Source organism: Acanthochromis polyacanthus, chromosome 2 (genome assembly GCF_021347895.1).
Source record: "Acanthochromis polyacanthus isolate Apoly-LR-REF ecotype Palm Island chromosome 2, KAUST_Apoly_ChrSc, whole genome shotgun sequence".
NCBI classification, from domain to species: Eukaryota; Metazoa; Chordata; class Actinopteri; family Pomacentridae; genus Acanthochromis; species Acanthochromis polyacanthus.
The window spans coordinates 21,122,801-21,144,942 of NC_067114.1; the positions used below are offsets into that span (position 1 = coordinate 21,122,801).

Sequence of the window (22,142 nt, forward strand, 5' to 3'; positions counted from 1 at the left end):
GCCCTCGTGCTTGTATTTAGCCAGTCGGAGAAGGGCTTTGTCCAATACAGACAAAAAATGTTGTGAATATGTGTCTGAAGATACTTTGCTCCGATCCCTGCATTTTTACTCAGAAGCTGAATTGCTAAATCCATCACATTCTTGCCAGCAAACAGGTTTCTAAAGCTAAACTGAGAAGCAATAAATGATGTGCCAACATCATGTAGTAAGGAGGGATGATTACAGACTGGCTTTTATCATCAATTTTAACCTCTCTGTGGTTAAATCAGACTTCTCTTACCCCATGCCCCCTTGCAATTCTTTCTTGCCTCTTCTCGCTCTCATTTAACACACATACACGTGTGCACACACACACACACACACAAGCACAGTTTATTATGCAGTAACATTACCAGATCCCCTTAGGCAGCTGTGCATCTCTGTATGACTGATGAGGGTAATTTCTCCCAAACAACAGAATGATCACTTTGGTGGTGAGCGCTACAGACCCTCCCTCCTCCCCCTGTCTTCCCTCTCTCCCATCTTCTTTTTAGCTTACAAAAAAGGCAAGAAAAAGAAAGACATTCGTTACTATGTCTCCTGCAGTGTCTGGAATGGCTCCAGAGATAAATAGCTCTCCCACCTTATACATACAAATTAAACAAACAAAAAGAAAAAGTTAATCACTCCATGGATCCAACCAATCCATTGGTCCTTCAGTGAGGATTCATATTCAAACTCTTCTAATAAAAGGCATTCTCACTTTGAGAGTTTGAATTTGGGGATGAAGGGGGATTTCCTGATTTTTTTTTTCCTTGATTACCATAGGGACTCAATAAAATACACATGCCACTGTGAATTAGCCTCACAGTAAGGACTGGGCCAGTCACAGTGAGTTTATACTGTCTGTATACTACTGTGCACCACGCGATACACTGAGCAGAGAGTAGTTAGGACTTGTCTGCCTCTCTCTCCTGGCCTCATAGGTTCAGCCTCAGTGGGCTGTCTTTACCTATTCTTCCATCTGTCAGTCACACACAAAAACAAATCCACCTGTCGACCGGGAGACTGGGCTGAACAGGGCAATGCTACAGCTGTCTGGGCCTGACTCAGTGCAGAAGGGAGCGGGCCAGCGCCCTCCACTGGTGATAGAAAGCCCATTAAGATGCTTATTACCCCACCTGTCAGCCCCATCTCCTCACCTGCACAGATACGCCAGACTAATGAAGACAGTTGCCATTAATATAGCACCTTGAACATGGAAGTCATGCTTCTATGCATTTTGTGGTCCTTGTGTCCTTCATCACAAGGGCTCTCCAGGCTTGTAACAATATAACAATCCATGCGTTGAGAGACAGGCATTCTTACCGTGCCACTTGATTGCTTCAACAATGAAGCTATTAATGCTGCATTATGTAAATTGTAATGGTCACAAACATCTAATAGGATAAAGGCTAAGTACAGTGCAATTTAATGCTGCTGACTTTCAGTAGCTCTTTGAAGGATGTTTTCAATTATAACAGAGCTAATTTAATTCATTGTTTCGTAGCTGAAAATGCATTTTTAAAGGTTGACTGAGTCTCTATTTCAGAACTCAGGTTTAATCAGTCATGTACATTGAACACTGGAACGTCCTCTAAAGAGATTGACAAAGTTGCCGGGGATCTGCATTCTAGGTTTTAAAGGGACACAGTAGCCCTACCCTTCTCTTTTTCCTCAGATGGCAGGCTTCAGTTATGGAGGGGAGGGTGTTCGTCTAAAAGATGAAAAGACCTGCGCCTTTAAGAGGGCTGTCTCCCCTTTCCCTCATGCTCCCCCTCAACCACACAGACACTCCTCCTATGAGCATTTGTGAGGCAGCTCCTGTCCCTTATGTCTCTTTGTGGGGAACAGAACAGACTTCCCAGAGCATCACTGAAGACAAGACAGACCTCTAGGGACGACACCCCAGCTGCAGACCTCTATGCAACCCTGGCCTCAACTACACTGGATGCCAATATGGGCACGGGGAGAGGAGACGCAGACCTACTCAAGCTGGAGTAAAACATCCAGAGGTCCAAAACAAGAGGTGGAACTTAACAGCTGGACAACCCGAGAGGTCAATTTTGAGTTGAAGACGACATGATCAGCAGATCAAAATCAACAACGCTGGACTGGATCGCTAAGGAAAAGGTGGAGTCTGAATTTGAGCTTTCAGTTTCTCTTTAGAAAAGTTTTGTAAAAGAAGAATCAACAAAGCACTCCATATCTTTTGCAGCTACTGAAGATAAAAGCATCATTTGAATACGTACAAATGTGGGAAAGTGGATAATTTAGCTTCGTATTTTTGGTTTTTATCAGGCTCCAGAACCCTTTCCAAATAGTCATTTGTGGTATGAAATTGAGATGCTCTTTAAAGAACATCTTTCAAGGTCCCAACAGTGCTCTTAATTCACCAGCCAGGCGTTTATCTTATTTCTCCAGCTCTTTCTGAGAGGGAGCATTAAAGACATTGTTGATAGTGCTCTTGGGGAGCGGGTAATATTTCTTATATGAAGTCTTGAAACTTTATAGTTGTGGACTGGAAGGAAATAGAAGTGTCACAGGCACAAGAAAACGATGTTAAGCTGTATTTCATGTGGGGAAAGTGTGTATCTGGATTAATATTACAGTCTAGCACGGAGGACTTCAGAAATGTTCACAGGGTGTGGAGTCGTCAGCGGCCAGAATCAGTACCTGAACAGAGATGCTGTCAGGCCCCACCCAGGACTGGAGGCAAGTAGACCAATCCAAATGGGGAATGGGGTAACCCCAGGGACGTGCCCTGTTTATCAGGGTCAAATTTACAGCAATGCTGGCCAGTCAGCAGTGGTCAACAATGTTTCCAGCCCACTGAAGACAGCACCATTACCAGTCCCTCTTTCTGCACTCAAACTAGGACAGGAAGGGTTCAAAAAAGTGTGTCGAACTGAGGAGGACAGTCCCTGCCCCTTCCCAGGACTGGCTTCTGGGGTGCTGGAGATGCGCGTGAAGGAGGGAAGCAAGATCCGTAACTTAATGGGATTTGCTATGGCACGGATGCAAGGAGAGAAGGGTGTAAGTGGGGGAGGTTTGAGCGATGGTGGGCTCCGGCAAGTGGTCTTCACTGGGTCAGGTCGTGCAGTTACTAAGACCATCACCTGTGCTGAGATCATGAAACGAAAAGTGGGCTGTCTGCATCAACTGACCAAACTGCGGTACAAGGTGGTGAAAGAGGTGTGGGAGAGTACTGAAGGGGGGAATTCTGAAATGACAGTGCACAGGACTGTACCCTCCATCAGCATCCTTCTTTCCAAAGATCCTCTGGATCCCCAGGAACCAGGCTATCAGCCTCCAGAGACTCTCAGTGCATTGTGGGAGGAGAGAGAGGGTGCCGAACCTGCCTCACATACAACATGCAAGAGACCTCTTGGACCTTTGCCACACAGCAGTTTCCCTAACTGTAAGAGAGTGTGTTTAGGGGAAGGAGTCTCAGTCCTCCCTCCTCACTGACTGGCTGAACTGGTGTCACAGAGGAGAGAATTGAATCAGAGGAGTTCATTTGCCACTGCACTCCACTCAAGCACAATGCTGAGACAATCAGAACATTCACTCAGACAGAACAGTGCTTTCTCAGAAGAACTGACTACTAGTTTCAGCCTCCAGAGGTCAGTTTGACTGGGACTTTAAAGCTTGCCTCTGTACATACAGCATTTACAGGACATCTTTCTTGGTATGTCCAACATGGTCTCTCACATCCACAAAACTATGATGATGTGTGTTACCTTGTTATGAGATCTTGGACAGATTTCCATCCCATTTCACACAGACAAAAAGCCATGAACACCACAGGTTCCAGATTACTGCATTGAGTAAACTATCTACAATCTGTAGATAAAATAATTTTTTAAGCATTATGTTACAATCATGTCTTTTCCTCTATGCTTTTAAATAGCTTTTTAAAACACACAACATAGATCCAAGAGCACAAAAAAACAACAACAGCTTAAAGCCATTGACGATATAACAAATGCAAAACATACACTTTTTTTCTGTCTATTATTAACCATCATGAAAACAAAATTAAATAAACATTTTTTTTTCCAATGGAATTTTTCTTTTGTATTTCATCTTTCTTACTCTCACAACACTGAATTTGCAAAGCTCTGATTGAACAGAAAATCACAGTGTGCTGATCTTTTGATAAGAATAACGGCAGTGAAATTTGTCTGCAGAAAAAGCTGATTTAATGACAAAGCTGTTGATAAGGCACAGCTCCTAAACCAACCCAGCCTGACAGAAATGCCTAGGGCAGAAATACAGGGACAGATTATCATTAAGATAACAATATAACATCACACAACACAGTGGAGAAAAGGATTAAAACTAGGCTTCACAGAGCTTCACACTACACTGTTCCTGCAAAATATGAAACCAAGGCAACAAGCTACTCTCCTTCCCAATTCAGCCTATAGGCCTACAGACCCACCATATTTATTGTCGTCTGCCTCTTCCGCTATATTCTTCTATTTCTCAAGCAAAATAGTATGCAGAAAATTTGGGTTTAAAAGGAGCCAAGTTTTCAAAGTAACACTATGCACTTGTAGTTGACAGACATAACAAATGAAATGGCTGCAGACTTCCTCCAGCTGACATTTTTTATGCATTGCCTCCCTGCATTTTCACACCATTTAGATGCCATTTTAGTTGCAAAAGAGGCACCTCTGAGTAATTGCTGAAGCTTAACTGGAAGCTGCAGACATCTATAGCAATTGGATCAAAATTCAACTCTGAGCAGAATGCACGATGATAGGGGAAAAGAAAACAGCTGTGAGCGTATGTATTGAATTTTATGCATTAAAGACTTCTTTAAAAAGTTGTGCTAAAGACAAACAAAATAAAGCTTCACGAGAAACCTTTTATTCAAATAGTTAAGAGCCTTTTCCATTTAATTAGCCATATGTTCGGCAAATAACTTAGACGAGTGGAACCTTGTCTGAAGCTTATACTGTTGATCTTAATGAAAATCTGCAAATGCAAATGTCGACCTCCAAAAGTAAATTAATCAAAGTGACTCCAAACTGGGGACGTAATTTTGTAACATTTAAAATAGAGAAAAATTTTTAAAAAAGGAGCCAACTCTTACAGCGGTTGCGTAAATTCCTATTTCAAAGAAACACAAATCCTAATATTTTATAAAGTGATCAGGTAGCACTTTAACAGTCTATAACGGACATAGTGATTAACCTCCCTCTCGATCCCATTAAATGAATCAGAGCACAGCAGAGAGCCCAAGGTTGAATAAGAAATGCTGCGACTGCAATACAGCACATATGTAGCAAACTGCGTGTCCTCGAGACTGCTGGAAGGTTATCACTTCAGGTCGTTGTTATCACAGAGTTAACAGCTTTCACGCCAAGAGCCTATGGGACAGTCAGTCTGCGATTCAGGTCAAAAAGATAATGCAACTATAAGTAAATTTCAAATCGACCTGCATCTGTTATCAGGTATTAAGAATTCTGGGCCAAGTGTGAAATGCAGTGGGGGTAATTAAGGATAACGGCATAGCGTACCTGAGTAAGAGAACAGATAAAACCTACTGACAAAAGCATTATCCTGGAGCTAAATTCAATGTGGCTGGCACGAAATAGCATGGTGGAGGAGTCAACAAAGTATATTATAAGAATGTGGACAAGGTTATTCACTAGCGGAGAGCCTGTTTGCCACCAATTCGTGTTTTCAAAGATACCTTCTATGTGCATTTTAAGGAGGCACAGGCCTAAAATGTACTATTTGTATTTAGTTAACACTGTACTTACAAACACAGTATATTTAAGCTGAATAGAAACACAGTAGCTCAGGGAAAATGGAAAAAGGCTGTTCACCACTAGCAAAATTACACATTTTTAATTTTGAAATAGATGATGGTGAATTTATTAAATACTGCTACGATCATATGATCAGACGGGTATTCTCCAGGGGCAAATCTATTAAGGAGTTGTGATGCTTTGTTTTTTTTTTTTTTTTTTTTTAAATTAGTTGATTTTCCCCCAAAACTGTGTATACAAGTGTGTTAATAAGGCAGGTTTACAGATATACCTAAAAGTAAAAGGATGAAATGATTTAAAAAAAAAAAAAAATATTAGTTCAAAATGGCAATGCAGACAAGACACTATTTTTACTAAAAAAAAATACTCAGGCATCCCAAATACTTAAGTTATAAAATCTTAAAAGGCAGAGGACAATATTAAGCGAAGACTGATTGATGATAGTCTGTTGTGGCGGACACAACAGTAACCTTCTGTTTACCAAAGGCAATAACTACATGCGCTGAATGTGAATAAATTCATTTTGAAGTTAACATAATGAAAGTGTTGGCACTCTATTTTTCCCCTTCTCTGCCGCTGCAGCAGATGAGAGTGAGGTCTCTGGGATGGCGTGGGAGTTCGCTATCTCCCAGCCTCCAGATGGCTCCGTCTTCTCTTATCTAGAAGAATGGGTGCTGCCTCAATTTTTCAACTCGCCTTATCTGGGAATCCTTTAAATTGAATATTTACTGGGCCTATGTTTTCTGCCTGTGTTAGCCCTCTGAAGTCGACATTCCTCTTGCTTGTCGAGACAGGCCAAAAGGTTTTTCTCACTCATACACTCTCTTTGTCTGCCTTGTCAAGTAATGGGACAGTGATTGATTGTGTGATTGCGAAAAGAAAATGGAAGGTTAAGCAGTTAAGCAGAGAGCAGTGAAGACATATTAACAAATGGCCATGGAGGGAATATGTTGAACAATAGAGAAACGTACATTACCCAAACATGACATCAGGCACTTCCATTATATGTCAGCTGTAAAATAGATTAAATTAATCATGTTCCGAACAGTCCATTGTTTCCTGCACAGTGTACACTAGAGGTTAAGAGAACACTTAAGGAGCCATTGAAAACATCTTATTGCCATTTGACTGGCTGTGGTCTATCTGCATAAACAAGCTGTGCCACAGCTACTCCCTGGTAAGTGTCTGGAAATGTCTTTTCAAAACCATTTTGTGAAATGCCTCCATGTTGGATTAATCAGTGCAGCTGAGGATGTAATTGCTGTGCTGAAGTCAAAGCTGTAAGAGCAGATAATGAACACTGACTACAGGGCTGCCAGAATCCAGGGCAAAAGAAATGAGAAGTTTGGAGACCAAAATGTCTTCAACATTCTTTCAGAGGCTGTAACAGAAAGTGAAGGCCCACTGTACTTACACTAAATAAAGGCCCTTTAAAAAAGAAAAAGAATTAAGACTCAGACCACCTCAGACTGGTTAGTAACACAGAAGTACTCTTGGTTCAGACAGTTGCATTGTGCAGTTATAATTATAAAGGAAACAAAGCAAAGATACATTTGCTTGAAGGATTTTTCTACCCTGTTTAAATAATTCCTGCATGTCTTTATGTATTTAGGAATAGCCATGCATCTGTCAGGTCTGTATATTACATTGGTATTTGATTAATTTTCTAACATGAGGGACAGGCTCAGAAAGATGAAGAAAACTAATTGACTGTTGCTGCCCTCTAGTGGAAAAATAAGTTCAAAGTCAAACAGAGAAAAATATCTTGTAGCTTGAGAGTGCGACTACTAATATATCTGAGGGACATTTATGAATCTGTTCACTACAGGGTTTTCACAACGAAGCTAAATGGTGAAAGAACAGACCACCATTACTCAATGAACTTACTTTCTACAAGCATGTTTTTTTTTTAAGAATATAACAGAGCAAAGCTGAAAGCCCTGATTAAAAATAAATGTAACAGTTAGGCAATCTTAAGGCTGGCATGCTGATCTTCTTTTTTCTCAAATACAATATTTCACACTTTTATCAACAGTTTCCCACTCTTGCAGAAAAGAGAGGACTCAATTATAAAAGGTCTACTACGTAATGAAAATGACTCCGTAAACACTGTGAAATCTTGTATAAAAGGAAAAGTCCTTGTTGATAAGGTGCTAGAGGTTATGCCCAAAAAGTGAAGAACATTCACAGACACAACACAAACCTTTAAAGTGTGTGTCTGCATAAACAAACATACGTCTGTGTTCTTTCAAGATGTAAATGCTCAAGTTGTAAGCTGGATATGAGAAGGTCTTCTGGCTTTTCAAGCCTTTGTCTTTTGATCTCTACTGTCAAAATGTACAGATACAACATGAGGAATATGGAGAACTGTGATTAATATGGTGACTGAACTTCTCTAAAATACTGGCCATGTTCATAGATGAATGATCAGCACACTTAGATTGTGCTACTTGGAGGAAACAAAGCCAGTGTGATCTACACTGTAAAAGCACTAACAAGCAAGCACAGTGTTTTTGTTGAGAATCTTACACTTGAAGGAACGCAAAATCTTTATACCACTCCACAGACATGACTCCCATGTCAAATGATGTCAAATGTTTTTGGTTACATGCTTGGAATGATTTTTCATCATAGATCTGCAAATAATCTGACTGGATATCCTTGCCTATTGCTTTCTCATGCAATATAGTGGTGGAAAATATTTCATACTACTTTTCTTCAATAATCGTCATGTTGTTCTGATACTTGGGCTGTCACTGATTTTTTGTATATTCCAGAATGATACTATAATTGTACAGTGTACACTGAGTAAATATTAAAGTTAATATTATAACTCTATTGCAGTCAGTGTTTCTCTTTTTTATTTATTTATTTTTTGTTGTTGTTGTTGTTGGTCAGTGGTGAGGAGCTGCTGTAACAGAGTGATTCCACTTTGGGATTAATAAAGTAATCTGACAAGCTGCAGCTTGAGAAAGGCGGCATTTAGAATTACTAAATGGATGATGTTTCAATAACAAATTCTAAACGTCACAATTATCTTTTTAGTAAAATGCTATACACATTTTAATAATCCCAACATCTATCAATCCATCAATTAAAAGAATGCTAACCTTTGGACATGACTTTCTGAATATGATTTCAATGTTGTCTTGCACATGCAATTTTGAACTTTAAGAAAAAAATAATTAAATGTAAGCCTGCTTATGGCTGAGAAAAAAATTAATGAAAATCATGACACCAGTGGCAATGCCCAGTTGAGTTGGTTATTTAAAATTTTGTTAAGTTATTTCTGCGTCGTCTCAGTAAGTTAGAAAACTATCATCATTTCAATAATCAATTTTCTGAAACGGTTCACCTGACAGTGACCAAACCCATACTTTCCACCGCATTAATTCAACAAAATACAACAGTCAGATAGGCTAATAAGAATAATTTGGTGTAAGCTCCCTCATCAAACTGTGAGGACACAGTTATACGGGAGGGATTTTCATCTCCTGTATTGCCAGTCACATTCCACAGCAAGGTCGACAATATGACTAAATGATTTGGTTAATTTGAATTCAAACAGTGTCAGCTGGGGGTCCACTCCACGCAGTGGGAGGATTGGTAGAGAAATATCAACACAGTTGTGATTACTCCATTGAAGCAGTAGGGTGCTCCAATCAGAGCTGAATCACTCTCCTCATTACGGACTACAAGGCCAATTCTCAGTGGGTGGACCAAAGAATCAGGCTTCACATCTTCCCACTGAAATTAATTGAAATTCATTTGTGGCGCCCTGATGCTCCCCATCAACAACAGACTCATTCGCATTTGCACAATTCACGCAAGATTCATTAAACACAAGCACATTTCAGGTTAGAAAGCATGCAAAAGCAGAGGTTGTAATCTGTGATATGGACCTTGGCACTTGGTCCAAATTGTTCTGTAAGCTGTGTATATGAACAGATGAATCTTTCAGATGCCTCTTTGGGAACACTGACTGTCAAAAGCAGGTATTTGACCACGCATTGCTCCAGTGGAGAGACACCAGAATAAATTTAATCTTAAAAACCACCACAAATCAAACCCCTCAAAGCTTGTGATTTTTTGCAGATCTGTTTGTCCCAGACTAATAGGACGGATACTGGTCAACTCACTCCCCAGACAACTCCCTCCCCATATGCTTAGGTTACTTACCTATAACTAGCTGAAATCCATGGATGATATCCTTTTACACTGAAAGCTGAAATACCCTAACCCTAAAACTAACTCTAACTGGGGAGTGAGTTGACCAGGTACCAATAGGACAATTTATATAAAGCTCAGGCTGTGGACAGCGTTCTATAAACCTCAAAATAATCAATGTCTGAATACTACTGAATATAAAGACACTCCTACCTTAATAGTGTGTTCCTGCAAAACGTTGCTGTGTGCTTTACACTCCAAACTTTCTTTGAGGATGCCACCTACTGAAAGTCACTGATCAGGCCTGCAGCTCCCTGAAAGCACAGTATTGTTTAGCTATATCGTAGTTTGAGCATAGGATCGACATATTATTACTGCGGTAAAATACTAAAATATATAGTGACTCAATTAAATTCAAGTGTTGGTAGTTTCAGTTTATAGGCCTTGCATTGTGCACACACCCTCGGTGATGTCATCAATAATGCCTGTCAAAATGTCTGCTATGAACAGGTGTGTTGATAACATAGCACAGTCACCAAAATAACTAGTTTACCTGCAAAACGTTTAGTCAAACAGTGTATAGCAACACCTGCTTTGATGACTTTAATTCCTAAAAGTTTCAAAAGTCAAGGCTAACTAAAGTAGTCCCTACCGTTCAGTAGTTGAACACTAATCCTTTGGAGTTTTGCGTAAACGGTACAAACTTGGCGGCCACAAATCATTGTTTTTCTGGAGGCTTCACCTAAATTTAAAGTTTTCTTCGTGTTAATTTATTTGTCAGTTCCTAATACCGATGCAAATATTGAAAAAAACAAAAAAACAAAACAAAAACAAACTCAGCTTCCTTCCGCCGTTTGATGTCGCAATTACAGCATTTAATCAGCAGATGGCAACACTAAATCCACAGTTTTCAGTGGGGCTTTGAAATGCCGCTTGTAAACTCGTAACTCCAATGGTGACGATACAATAAAAATAAATAGATGAACAAAATTGTGCATAGCAATTGTAATCTCTACATATTTGTTTTCTGTTGTGTTACTCACACAAAATATCTGTCTATCCGTTGTCAGAAACGCTCACTAAGAACATTGGCAAACTTAGAAGTCTTAAAAATAAAAACAGGGGCGAGTTCAACGCATGGCCTAAAGGCATCTGCAACTTAATTCTGCAACATACGCTGATAACGACCAATAAATGATGACGTGTAACAGCCTCTGTATATATTTATTCATTTTCCCGATAGGACATGAATGCAGCACACTGCACAGCTGCCGCTTTTCCGTGTTCTGCTGTTGTCGGAGGCGGAGAGCTGGAAAGTTCGTCCAGTTTGAATACAGTTGTTCAACAAGGTGGACAGCTAGTTGCTTTGTAATTGCCGGGATGGTAAGTGTCTTGTTTTGTTTTGTTTTGTTTTGTTTTGTTTTATTTATTTATTTATTTATTTATTTATTTATTTATTTTAACTTTAACTTTTCACTCACTACTACAAAAGTAGTAAATTTAAAGATACTACAATGTTGTATTTATAGCTGTCACTGTAATATTTGTTTTCTAGAAAGACACAACTGTGCTGTCATCCTGTTAAAACAGATGACAAATTCAGAATAGTTTGTGATAACTGTATTGAGCATGCAATCTTTGTGTTCTCACATAGTTGTAATGCACTGCTGTGTTTTGTGTCCTCAGAATATGCTCTCCAGGAAAACTATAAAAAATGCTCCATCTGGCATTTGGATGCAGTCTCTCGTGGCTTTGATGGTATTCTGTCTGTGCCATTTGGCATCTGGATACTCTGAAAGAGACAGAGCACATGATTTGATGTCCAGATATCCTCTCATTGATGGGTAAAGGATGTTTATTTTTCTGCCTACACACAAGTTACATTCATGGAAATGAATTATTGAGATCAGATAAAAATGCTTCTCTGTCTTTCCCCACTCGCTCTCCTCACTCTCCATCTATCAGTCATAATGACCTAGCTCTCCAGCTGAGGATCCTTCACAACAATCGCCTGAGTCAGATTGATCTTCATAATGTCAGCAAAGTGGCCACTGACATCTCCCGTCTGCAAGCAGGCCATGTGCAGGCGCAGGTAATGTAATTCAATCAGTGTTTACTCCCAAGGTCGGTCTGTTTTAGCATCCACATTGCTACTGAGAGTAGCCTAGCAAAAGTGCAGATTTCAACTATTAAACATCGGCATTTTTAAACCTGAGGACCTCTGAAAAACCCTATTTACCAAAGATCAAACTTGGATTCATTCTCTATTCTCTTGTGCGACATCACTGTCCTTTTGTCAGATGTTTGCTGTCTATGTGCTGTGTGGAGCCCAGCAGAAGGATGCTGTGAGGCTGACTCTGGAACAAATTGATGTGGTCAGACGTATGTGCACTGAGTACCAGGACTTTGAGCTGGTTACATCTGCCCAAGGTAGAGTACACTTCCATCACGAAGGGACTGCAGACTGTTAGTTTAATGTTTGCAGAGTGTTTTGTACATAACTTAAATTTGTGTGTTTCACTGCTTTGTACTGAATGTTAGCTTTTGTCTGAAGTAAGCCCTTTTTAGACATGAGATACGTAACATTTCAGGGTTACCTAATCTGTTAAAGTGATGACAGTCTGTCCTTCAGACATTGGTCAACAGTGACATTGTGAGACACAGTATATGCACAGTATTTGTCATAAACATGAGATTGGACAGTATATAAAGTGGTGTATAGTACATCCTAATATACTAAAAAAACAAAAAGGTAAATCTAAAGTAGTAGCAGGTTTATCACACTGTCCCAAACACTGAAAACTCTGTCTGTGTAGGATGATAGTCCAACTTCTACTTTACAAGCCCGAAAATAAAAATATCCTGACAGCTGTGATGGAGCTCAGGACTCAACCTGAGGACGGCTGCTGTGAAACAAATGATTTAAATGCAGCTTCTAAACTGCAACTCTGTGTGACAGCTCACCTGTCTGATGTGAAAAAAAAGTACACACTGTGACCTGCTGTTAAATCCTGACTGAACTTGTCTCCATGTTGGGCATAATTTATAATTAGAAGTAATTAATGAAGTTACTGCTAAACTAAATGCGCTCAACTCTCTTGGTCGTATGGAAGCTGCTGCTGTTTAGACTGATGTTGCAAGTGTTTAAGGGCGAGTCATTAATCTGACTTGTTATAGGCTGCATTAAAGTAAAGTTTTATTTTTATGGACATTTCACTTGTTATAGATGTAAGATTGTAGGCGAAAGTGAATGAGAAATGTGTTTTTATGAATTTTGGCAGGAAAACACTGTCTTTTGCTGTGTTTTTGGACCAGTATCGGTATTGAACTTGGAAAAAATCCTTTTCCAAATCACTTCATGGCAACTTTAAGTATGTTTCCTTAAAGTTACTTGAAGTGTGTTTAAGTATGTACATGCCTGCCTGTTAATGTGATGGTGGACAGTTCAAACTTGTGCCATGTTGAAAGTGAAATGTTAGTAGGCCCAACCCAGTAAGATTATAACCTGGAACATGACCAGGGGACTGATTCAGACGTCAAGCCAACATGTTCAGATGTCATCAGATGAACTGAAAGCAGCACATGTCTGAAGGGGCCTTTAACGACAAAGCAGCATCAACACAGCTAACAGTTACTGGCCTGACTGAAGGTATTAGTGTCCAGGAATGTGCGTATGCTTTCTGCATTTGTGTCTGTCTTTACAGAGCTGAAGAATTCTGAGATGAGGCATAAGATAGCCTGTCTAATCAGTGTCGAGGGAGGCCACTCTATTGACAGCAGCCTCCCAACCTTGCGGATGTTGTACCAGCTTGGGGTCCGCTCCATGGCTCTGACACATACCTGCAATACACCCTGGTAATAGTAGAAGCATGTTGAACTCTTTGTTTTACATGTATATTGGTCTTCTGGGTCTTTACCCATTTTATGAAGCTAAAATCACAATTAATTAAATATCTAACACTAGCTGTGTGATTTTAATGCCAGAGAGCTCCATTAAAGGATGAGCCACTGGGCCACATTTAATCTTTGCTTACTGGAACGAGGGAATGGAAAGGTCAAATACGTTTACACATTTGATATCTAAATATTTTTCTTTTATGCAAATGACCTATGTTTATCTTCTCTCTGAAACTTGCCATTGCACGTAGCTGAGTTGTGCTTCGACCAGATGAAAAATACTTCAGTGCTAATAACATGCCCTAAAGGAACTGCCAGTAATGAGATCCCGCATACTTGAATGATTTGCAGCATTAACAACATTCTTTGTCTATGCAGGGCCGAATCATCCTCAAAACTTTACAATGTCTTTCAAAGACAGAATAACAGCCTGACAGAGTTTGGGAAGGTAAGCTGCTATTAGTTCAGTGATATCAGTGGTGTTTCTTTCTTTTTTTCCTTCTTTTTTTTGCATTCCTCTCTCTCTAAGCATGCTTTCTGATTTTTCTTCTTCTTGTTTTTAGAGGATATTTGAATATAACATTTCTAGTGTGTTTTTGAAATGAGACATCAAATTTTAAGATTGCTGACAAAAATAATATTTTTACTTTTTCTTAATATATATACAGTATATAATTAAAACTACAGACTTGTGCCCTGTAAGTAGACAGTTGTAACATTTTGGAGCTGCTTAATCTTTGCATTGTTAAATGTTGGCCAGAAAACAAAACAAAAGCGCATTATTACTGTTAATATTATTTTGTCAGTGGAAGAAGTTATAGAAGTAGAAGTTGGAGTTATTGTTATTCAAGACGCTAATTGCTAAAGGTAGGTAATGCTGTGCATGCTACACTCTTTGCACAGTTATTAGGCAAGCAAATATTTTGACCTCATCAGTATTTCTATGCACAACATACATAAACTTAATTCTCTGTTTGATTTGAACAAAGTAAGATGACACCATAATGGATGAGAGGTGGTTTGGCAATTGGGAGAAGACGTCCAAGAAAAAAGAACGGGTAAAAGGGAATGTGTTAAGATGGGTCCACTGCTTGGTCTGCAGGCAACTATCTCAAAGATGATTAAATAATGACCTAACTCTTTATTTACCTGACATAAATCCAATGGAACTTGTGAGCCCTTCTCGGATATGAGATTTACAATGAGAAGAGACAATACATCTCTCTGAACGGTATTTGGGAGGCTGTGGTTGCTGCTTCAGTGAAAGTTCATTGTGAACAGATGAAGACACTGACAGGCCCCATGAATGGAAGGCTGTGACAGTTATTGAAAAGGAGGTGGATATTTTGATCACTGAATGATTTTTGAAAAGCCTGAAAAGTCATTGTTGTTTTGTGTTACTCTTTTCATTACACTTCGTCTTAACATTAAGAATAAATGTTGGGAAAAATAATTTCTGTAATTCAGTTGTCTAATAATTTTGCACACTCGTAGAGGCCCCTCAAGAAAGATGAAACTCACTTTTTCTTTGTTAAACACTCAGGTTTGAGATTCAATTACATTTTGGATTAACTGAGAGGATTGTGTTTGTTCAATAATAAAATGAATTGACGAATACAATTTGCCTAATAAGTGTGCGCACAGTGTAAATGGGCTTTTGAGATTAGGCTGTTGACAGAGAAATAATTCAAAGTGTGTGTTTGTTTTGTTAAGATCAACAACAGCAGCGTGTAGAACTTCCTCCACTGCTTTCTGCATGAGTGTGTTTATATGTGCACATGTAACTGTCCCCTGTTGTGCTCTGAATTGGCTTGCTTCCTTCCCGCCATACTGTAAATGGTGGCTTGAATGTTTTGTTTTTGTACTGTGTTTTTGAGGCTGTGGTGGACGAGATGAACAGACTGGGGATGATCGTGGACGTCTCCCACGCTTCTTGGGACACAGCCTTGGCCGTGCTGAAGCATTCCAAGGCTTCGGTTATTTTTAGTCATTCATCCTCCTACTCGATCTGTAACCACAGCCGCAACGTACCTGACTGGCTGCTGCACGAGCTGGTGAGAAAAACAATTCATAGGCTTCATGTTTGTATAATTATCTGATCAATCGGATTAATGACGCCTTAATTTTGGTTTGAATTTTTGTTTGTATCTTCTGAAAAAGAATGCCCAATGTGTTTTCATTTTTAGTCTGTTTAAACTTTTAGTCCGTATTGGTAGAATCAAACATCATGACCAGATGTCCACCATCAAGATGTATATATACAGTATATATATTTTATTTTATTTTTTCACATTTCAGCCCACTAAGAGGGCATATGTGAGGGTTCAAGAAATCAAATTAACATTTCATTACTATTTTTTCTCATTACTATTTCATTCTTCCATCTTTTGCATGATTCTAGCAGCCATGTTTCCGAGCAAGATAATATTGACACACAGGAGATCAACAGCGTTTGTATGTTTTAGACTCCTGTGGTTGACTTGTGACCAAAACAATCACGTCAACTGGTAGAAACCACTAATCGTCAGTTTTATTTTGTTTTGCTTTGGGGAGGTTTTCCCCTCTTCATAATGTAAACACTTTAATCAAGACATTACACAAGTTCTATTAACCAAGGCTTTACAGTGTACTTCCCAGCATTGTTATCTTGGTCCTGTGGATGAGACTTTCTATAAATGATTTTATTTTGATTGTTAAAAAGTTTATTACAAAGCAGAACCAGATGTGGTGTTTGGGTATTTTTGAAGCTTGTTTCAGCCAAATACAATGTAATATCCCTTGAATTAATCTGTGTCCTTTTTCAGTTTTAGTTGGTAGTATTAATTAGTCACTAACTTGGAGGTGAACACAACTACCAGTAATATATAGTGAAACATATAAATGTCTTGTCCCACTTTGCAAATAAAACTATTATTGCAACAGCAATAAATCATTTTTATATTAAATGGATCTAGGGGCATAAGAAGAATACTGCCTGAAGTGTTTTTTTTTCTAGAATGGACACATAAGCTCAGTATACTGCATATCATTTTATACAGTCCAAAATCAAATTAGAAACAACCATTAGGGAGGCACCAGGTGCCAAAGCATTGTCTTAACAGCCTCCTTGCGAAAGTGACTTACAATATATCCACATAGCCCTGTGACAGACTGGCGACCTGTCCAGGGTGTCCCCTGCCTTCGCCCGAGTCAGCTGAGATAGGCTCCAGCACCCCCACGACCCTAGTGAGGATAAAGCGGTATATAGAGGACGGATGGATGGATGGATGCATGGATGGATGGATGGATGGATGGATGGATATCCACATACTGAGATCCACTGAGTTTGGATTTCCTTGTACATGTACATGAAGCATGTGCAACATCTGCAATGTGTTCCATGATAGTATTGCACTAGATAAATGTCAATAAATTTTATTTCTCTCACTTAACCTCAAACCAACTTTTTTTTCTCTTTACTCTCTTTATTGAAATATTAACTATTTAAAATACACATACAAATGACACAAACAAGGAACAGCAGGAAGATAAATCTTGTAAACGCTGTCCCCTGTGTTTCATAAAAAAACAAATAAACAAATAATAACAATAAGCAACCTTTCGAACCCCACTCCTCACCAGGTCAACACAAGTTAGGCAAACATAATCACAAACAATATATATATATATATTTATGTGTCTTACTTATTGGGAATTTCACTCTCTGAACTCTGACCCCATCAGATCCCTTATGTTTCTCATGATGTCACAGATCTCTCTGTGAATAAGCTACAAAACAGCTTTACATAAGACAAGTGGAAATTTGTTCTTTTCAACGTCTGCTTTCAACAAGTAATGAATGTAAATGATACAAAAACTTGTATTTTAAGTGTATTTTTATTTACAAGCTTATTTAATTTAGTTGGTAATGATTGGTATATGTGTTTCCTCGAGACTCTGCAGTGACACCGTTTGTGTTGTGTTTCAGAAAAAGAATCGAGGGTTGATCATGGTGAATCTGCACAGCAACTTCATTTCCTGCAGAGATGAGGCCAACATCTCTCGTGTGGCTGGTGAGGCATTTATCTTGGATAGATTTGCTATCAGTCTGAACTGTGTCGTTCATATACCTGATTTATCACAATTGGTGCTGGTTGGATTAGTTGGAGGGACGCTCTACTCTGCTGTGATTGGCTGTTATGTTGTTAGGCACCTGTTGACGCAACAGAGATAACTGTAAACAGGCAAAACAGACTAGATTAGTAGCTTGTTGGCTGAGGTTCAGGTGATGGGTTCATCCACTAATCGAAGGGTTGATGGCACATTTTGAAATTTAGCTATGTAGGTAGCAAGTCAGCAGAGCACAGTAACTATGGTTAGGGGTTGGGATTAAAGATTATGGTTATTGTTCCAGTTATTAGAACAGTAATTTACCAGTTTTAGTTTAAAGGGTAGGAAAGAAATTTGCTGTTATCTGTTCACTGTCCTTTACGTGATCTACAGCCATTATCAAAGAAAAAGAGCTCTGAGAAGAACTGTTCATTTGCTTCAGTTTTCATTGCAAATCCAATCTTCACATGAAACCTGTTTTTAAACATGAACTAACTGTAACAACTAATCACAACAAAATGTCCCTAACACTAATCCAATCTAGCAACAAACATTTATTATTCCATCTGTCTTTTACAGATCATTTTGATTACATTAAGAAGATGATTGGAGCTGAGTCAATAGGAATTGGAGCGGACTTTGAAGGCGCTGTGGGGTAAGAAATATTCACCTGCAAAAAAACAACAACTGATAACTGCAAGTGTCATTTCAAAGAGAATTGAGGACTGCTTGCAAACAAAGTAGTTCCTTCAGTTCTCATATCCAGTGGTCTGGATGAGTGGGAATCTTTGGAGACTAAACAAAGCTCCTGCCAGCAGACCACACAATTGTCTTAAGTACTCTCCAGACAACATATTTCAAAGGCTATTGTTGAACCAGATCAATTTTGTGCTTTTCTTTGCTTGTCATGATATTAGCAATTTGCCTGTCCTGCTGTCAACAGACTGAAAAATGCTAAAAATCAATAACTTTATCCTACTTCCAGACATAAAAAGAGGGCTGCTGCTGTGGATGGTAGTGAATTGTTCATGTTATGCATACGCAATACCATAAAACAAATAATGCTGAGGGTCCTTTAGGCTTTATTACTGTAATAGTTAATTTGTATATATTGTCATTGTAAATATTTGTCTGAGTGTGTGTGTGTGTGTGTGTGTGTGTGTGTGTGTGTGTGTGTGTGTGTGTGTGTATTGTCTGTGTATTAAATTACCAAAGTGGGGGATTTGTTTAAAAAAATAATATGCGTATTACATAAACACAACAAGAAAAGCACTCAGAGAGCGCAGTACTCCGCCATGGCTGCTCCGCCTTTATGTTATTTTCAATGGATGAAATCTTTCATAAAAAAATGATCTTGCGCTGAGCACAGGCGTGTGTTGTGCATGTGTACATTATGCATAGATACCAAATCGCATAACCTAGATATGTAGTGGCCGCCATTAATTGATGGGACTCGGAAGCACCCCCACAATATAATCAATTCTTCCTTGTATCAGTTCCGACGGATAGGTCTCAGGTCGATTTGTAGTGAGGTCGCAATCATTGGATCGTCAGCAGGCAGCTGGTAGAGTTCACTTGTTGTCAAAGTTACAGTCACACCGTGCTGCTATCTGGCAATGGGAAATCCTTAACAAATTCGTGGATCCAGACTATGAGCCACATCACTGCCAAAATCTAATGAGGTGGTCCATGCGTCTTTTCAAACCTTCCCTGAAAATTTCATCCAAATTCGTTGGAAGGAAGGAAGGAAGGAAGGAAGGAAGGAAGGAAGGATTCACGTACGCCGATCTTCACACGTTTCTTGGCGGAGTAATAAATACATTATTTGTAATATGCAAATAAAAATGTGTCGTTTTTTGTTAACAGCTTTCCAAAGGGGTTAGAGGATGTGTCCAAGTATCCCGCCCTGATCCAGGAACTGCTGCAAAGAAACTGGACTGAGAATGAGTTGGCTGATGTCCTCCGAAGGAACTTCCTGCGAGTGTTCGAAGAGGTCGAGAAGGTGAGCTATAGAACAAATTTATCTTATGAAGAGAAATACCCCTCTCTGACAAATAAAGGGTAGGTGGACCTATTTTCAGTCCACGTTTGGCCAAAGGAGTGATTCAGCTATAACAGCATTATATTTAGTTGAACATGTCTTCAGTACATATTATTTTATTAGTATGTCTCTAATATTTGACAACATTTTGAGATTTATATTGAACTAAAACATGTGACACTGGTACCAATAGACACTGGGCTAAAATGCACAACTCGACGGTCAAGCATGTGGAATCGAAAAGTGTTTACTTAAAAACAGTAGGATGGGTAAACACAAGGTCTAAGGAATGCACAATGAGAAATGACTGGAACGGTAGACACAGTGGTACTGAGATGACCTGGTGCAAGAGGAAGTGAGCGCAGAGACTGGCCCAATCCCAATCTCAACATTCACAGGCTCACTGTCTGTTAGGCATGAAGGTTTAAGGCTGTCCCACTGCAAAATTGTCAGCTGCTGAGGGCTCTGATGCAGACTTTTCTATGCTGTTACGGAGTCTGTCTGTGAGTCTGCATATCTGCAAATGTTCCTGAGGGACTAGCCCAGAGTTCATAGCGAAATTGGTGACATATAAACACACTTGTACTGCCGCATACAAAATGCACACAAAGCAATTATGGCCAGTAAAGGGAAGAAATCCCTTAGGAAGTTTATCTGCAAGGAACAGCATCAGGCTGCTCACTGTTGTGGATGTTTATTGCACATTTGTAGAGTTGTTTGTATGTTTGTCCACACAGGATTTGCAGATGTTCATGGCTTTCTTGACTTTTGATAGTTTCCTGAAGTGTATTAACACTGTAATGCCCCGAACAGGAAGTAATCAGCTGAGCGGCCAATTAAAATGTGAAAAAAAACGCAGGTCGAAATTCACTCTTTTATTAAATGGCAATGTATTTTTTTGATGCAGCATGTGTTGTAATGATAGCGTGTCTCATTTCTCCTTTTTGCACCATTGCCAGTACAAACGTGCACACTGAAGCCCCACAGCGGTGACGTCAGTTTAATGCTTCAGCGCTCATTGTGGAGATGGGATTGTGCCAAAAAATACTGATGAAAAGTAGGGTTAATTGGCATAGATAGAACCAATTATTGTAGGGCGTTTAGTCACATTGGCAGGAAGAAACTGGGGTAGGAAGTGAACTTATCTAAAAAAAAGACAACAGTAATAACTAAGAGCTATGAACAATGAAAAGTGGGTTAACAAAATAAAACCAGACAAGACAGTAATGGATGCTGGTCACCTTATTTGATGTTGAAATGTTCAAAAATTTGTGGCTATTTTTTAAAACTCTTTCGACCAAAATAATGTTTCCAAATGATCCATAGTTTAAATGACCTTACATACATTACTGTTCAAATGTTTGGGGTCACACAAACAATTTCATGTTTTCCATAAAAAAATCACTTTTAATCATGTGCTAAGGTAATTACACAAGGGTTTTCTAATCATCAATTAGCCTTTATACACCTTTAGCTAACACAAGGTAGCATTAGAACACAGGAGTGATGGTTGCTTCAAATGTTCCTCTGTACCTCTATGTAGATATTCCATTAAAATCAATTGTTTCCAAGTGGAATAGTCATTTACCACATTAACAATGCCTAGACTATATTTCTGATTAATTTAATGTCATCTTCATTGAAAAAGAAATGCTTTTCTTTCAAAAATAAGGACATTTCTAAGTGACCCCAAACTTTTGAACGGTAGTGTTAAATGTACATAAAATACTCTATTGAGAATATTCTCGACAAAACCACAGACCAAAAGTTCAAGCATTTTATACATTGTCTCCCTCCCTCATTGTTCTGTATTTCACCCACAGGTCCGTGATCAGTTAAGCTCAAAACGACCCAGTGAGATCCAGATCCCCTTGGAGGAAGTGCAAAACCCCTGCAGACTGGTTCTCAGACCTCCTGGCGTGAGAGTGCTGCCCTCTGACCAGAATTCCTCCTCTGCAGCAGCAGAACATGGGTCGCTAGGTCTCCTAATCTTGGTCGCAGTTCAGCTGCTTTCGATCTTGTTTGTTACTGAATGAAGATTTGAAATCTCCGTTAAGCTGCACCGTGTTTTTTTAAAGTGCCTCATTTTCGATATAAAGAAAAAAGAGCTTAACAAGTTTGCTGTAGTCATTTGTGGGTCATCA

At 39.2% G+C, this 22,142-nt stretch overlaps 3 protein-coding genes across 10 annotated transcripts in view; all 3 read left to right on the forward strand.

The window, feature by feature from the left end:
* LOC110959593 (protein mono-ADP-ribosyltransferase PARP6) overlaps window positions 1–22,142 on the forward strand; it is a 331,374-nt gene that overhangs the window by 255,274 nt on the left and 53,958 nt on the right. The window lies entirely within an intron of this gene.
* On the forward strand, window positions 1,786–8,642 carry LOC110959597 (ribonuclease P protein subunit p25-like). The gene has a single exon (XM_051938749.1). It carries the CDS (start codon window positions 2,653–2,655, stop codon window positions 3,487–3,489), a length of 837 nt encoding a protein of 278 aa, XP_051794709.1. The 5' UTR covers window positions 1,786–2,652; the 3' UTR covers window positions 3,490–8,642.
* On the forward strand, window positions 11,227–22,048 carry dpep2 (dipeptidase 2). The gene is made up of 11 exons (XM_022206494.2): window positions 11,227–11,354; window positions 11,658–11,815; window positions 11,937–12,063; window positions 12,272–12,401; window positions 13,676–13,826; window positions 14,247–14,316; window positions 15,746–15,922; window positions 17,836–17,920; window positions 18,537–18,612; window positions 19,824–19,959; window positions 21,822–22,048. The coding sequence occupies exons 1-11, from the start codon at window positions 11,352–11,354 to the stop codon at window positions 22,032–22,034; spliced, it is 1,326 nt and encodes a 441-aa protein (XP_022062186.2). The 5' UTR covers window positions 11,227–11,351; the 3' UTR covers window positions 22,035–22,048.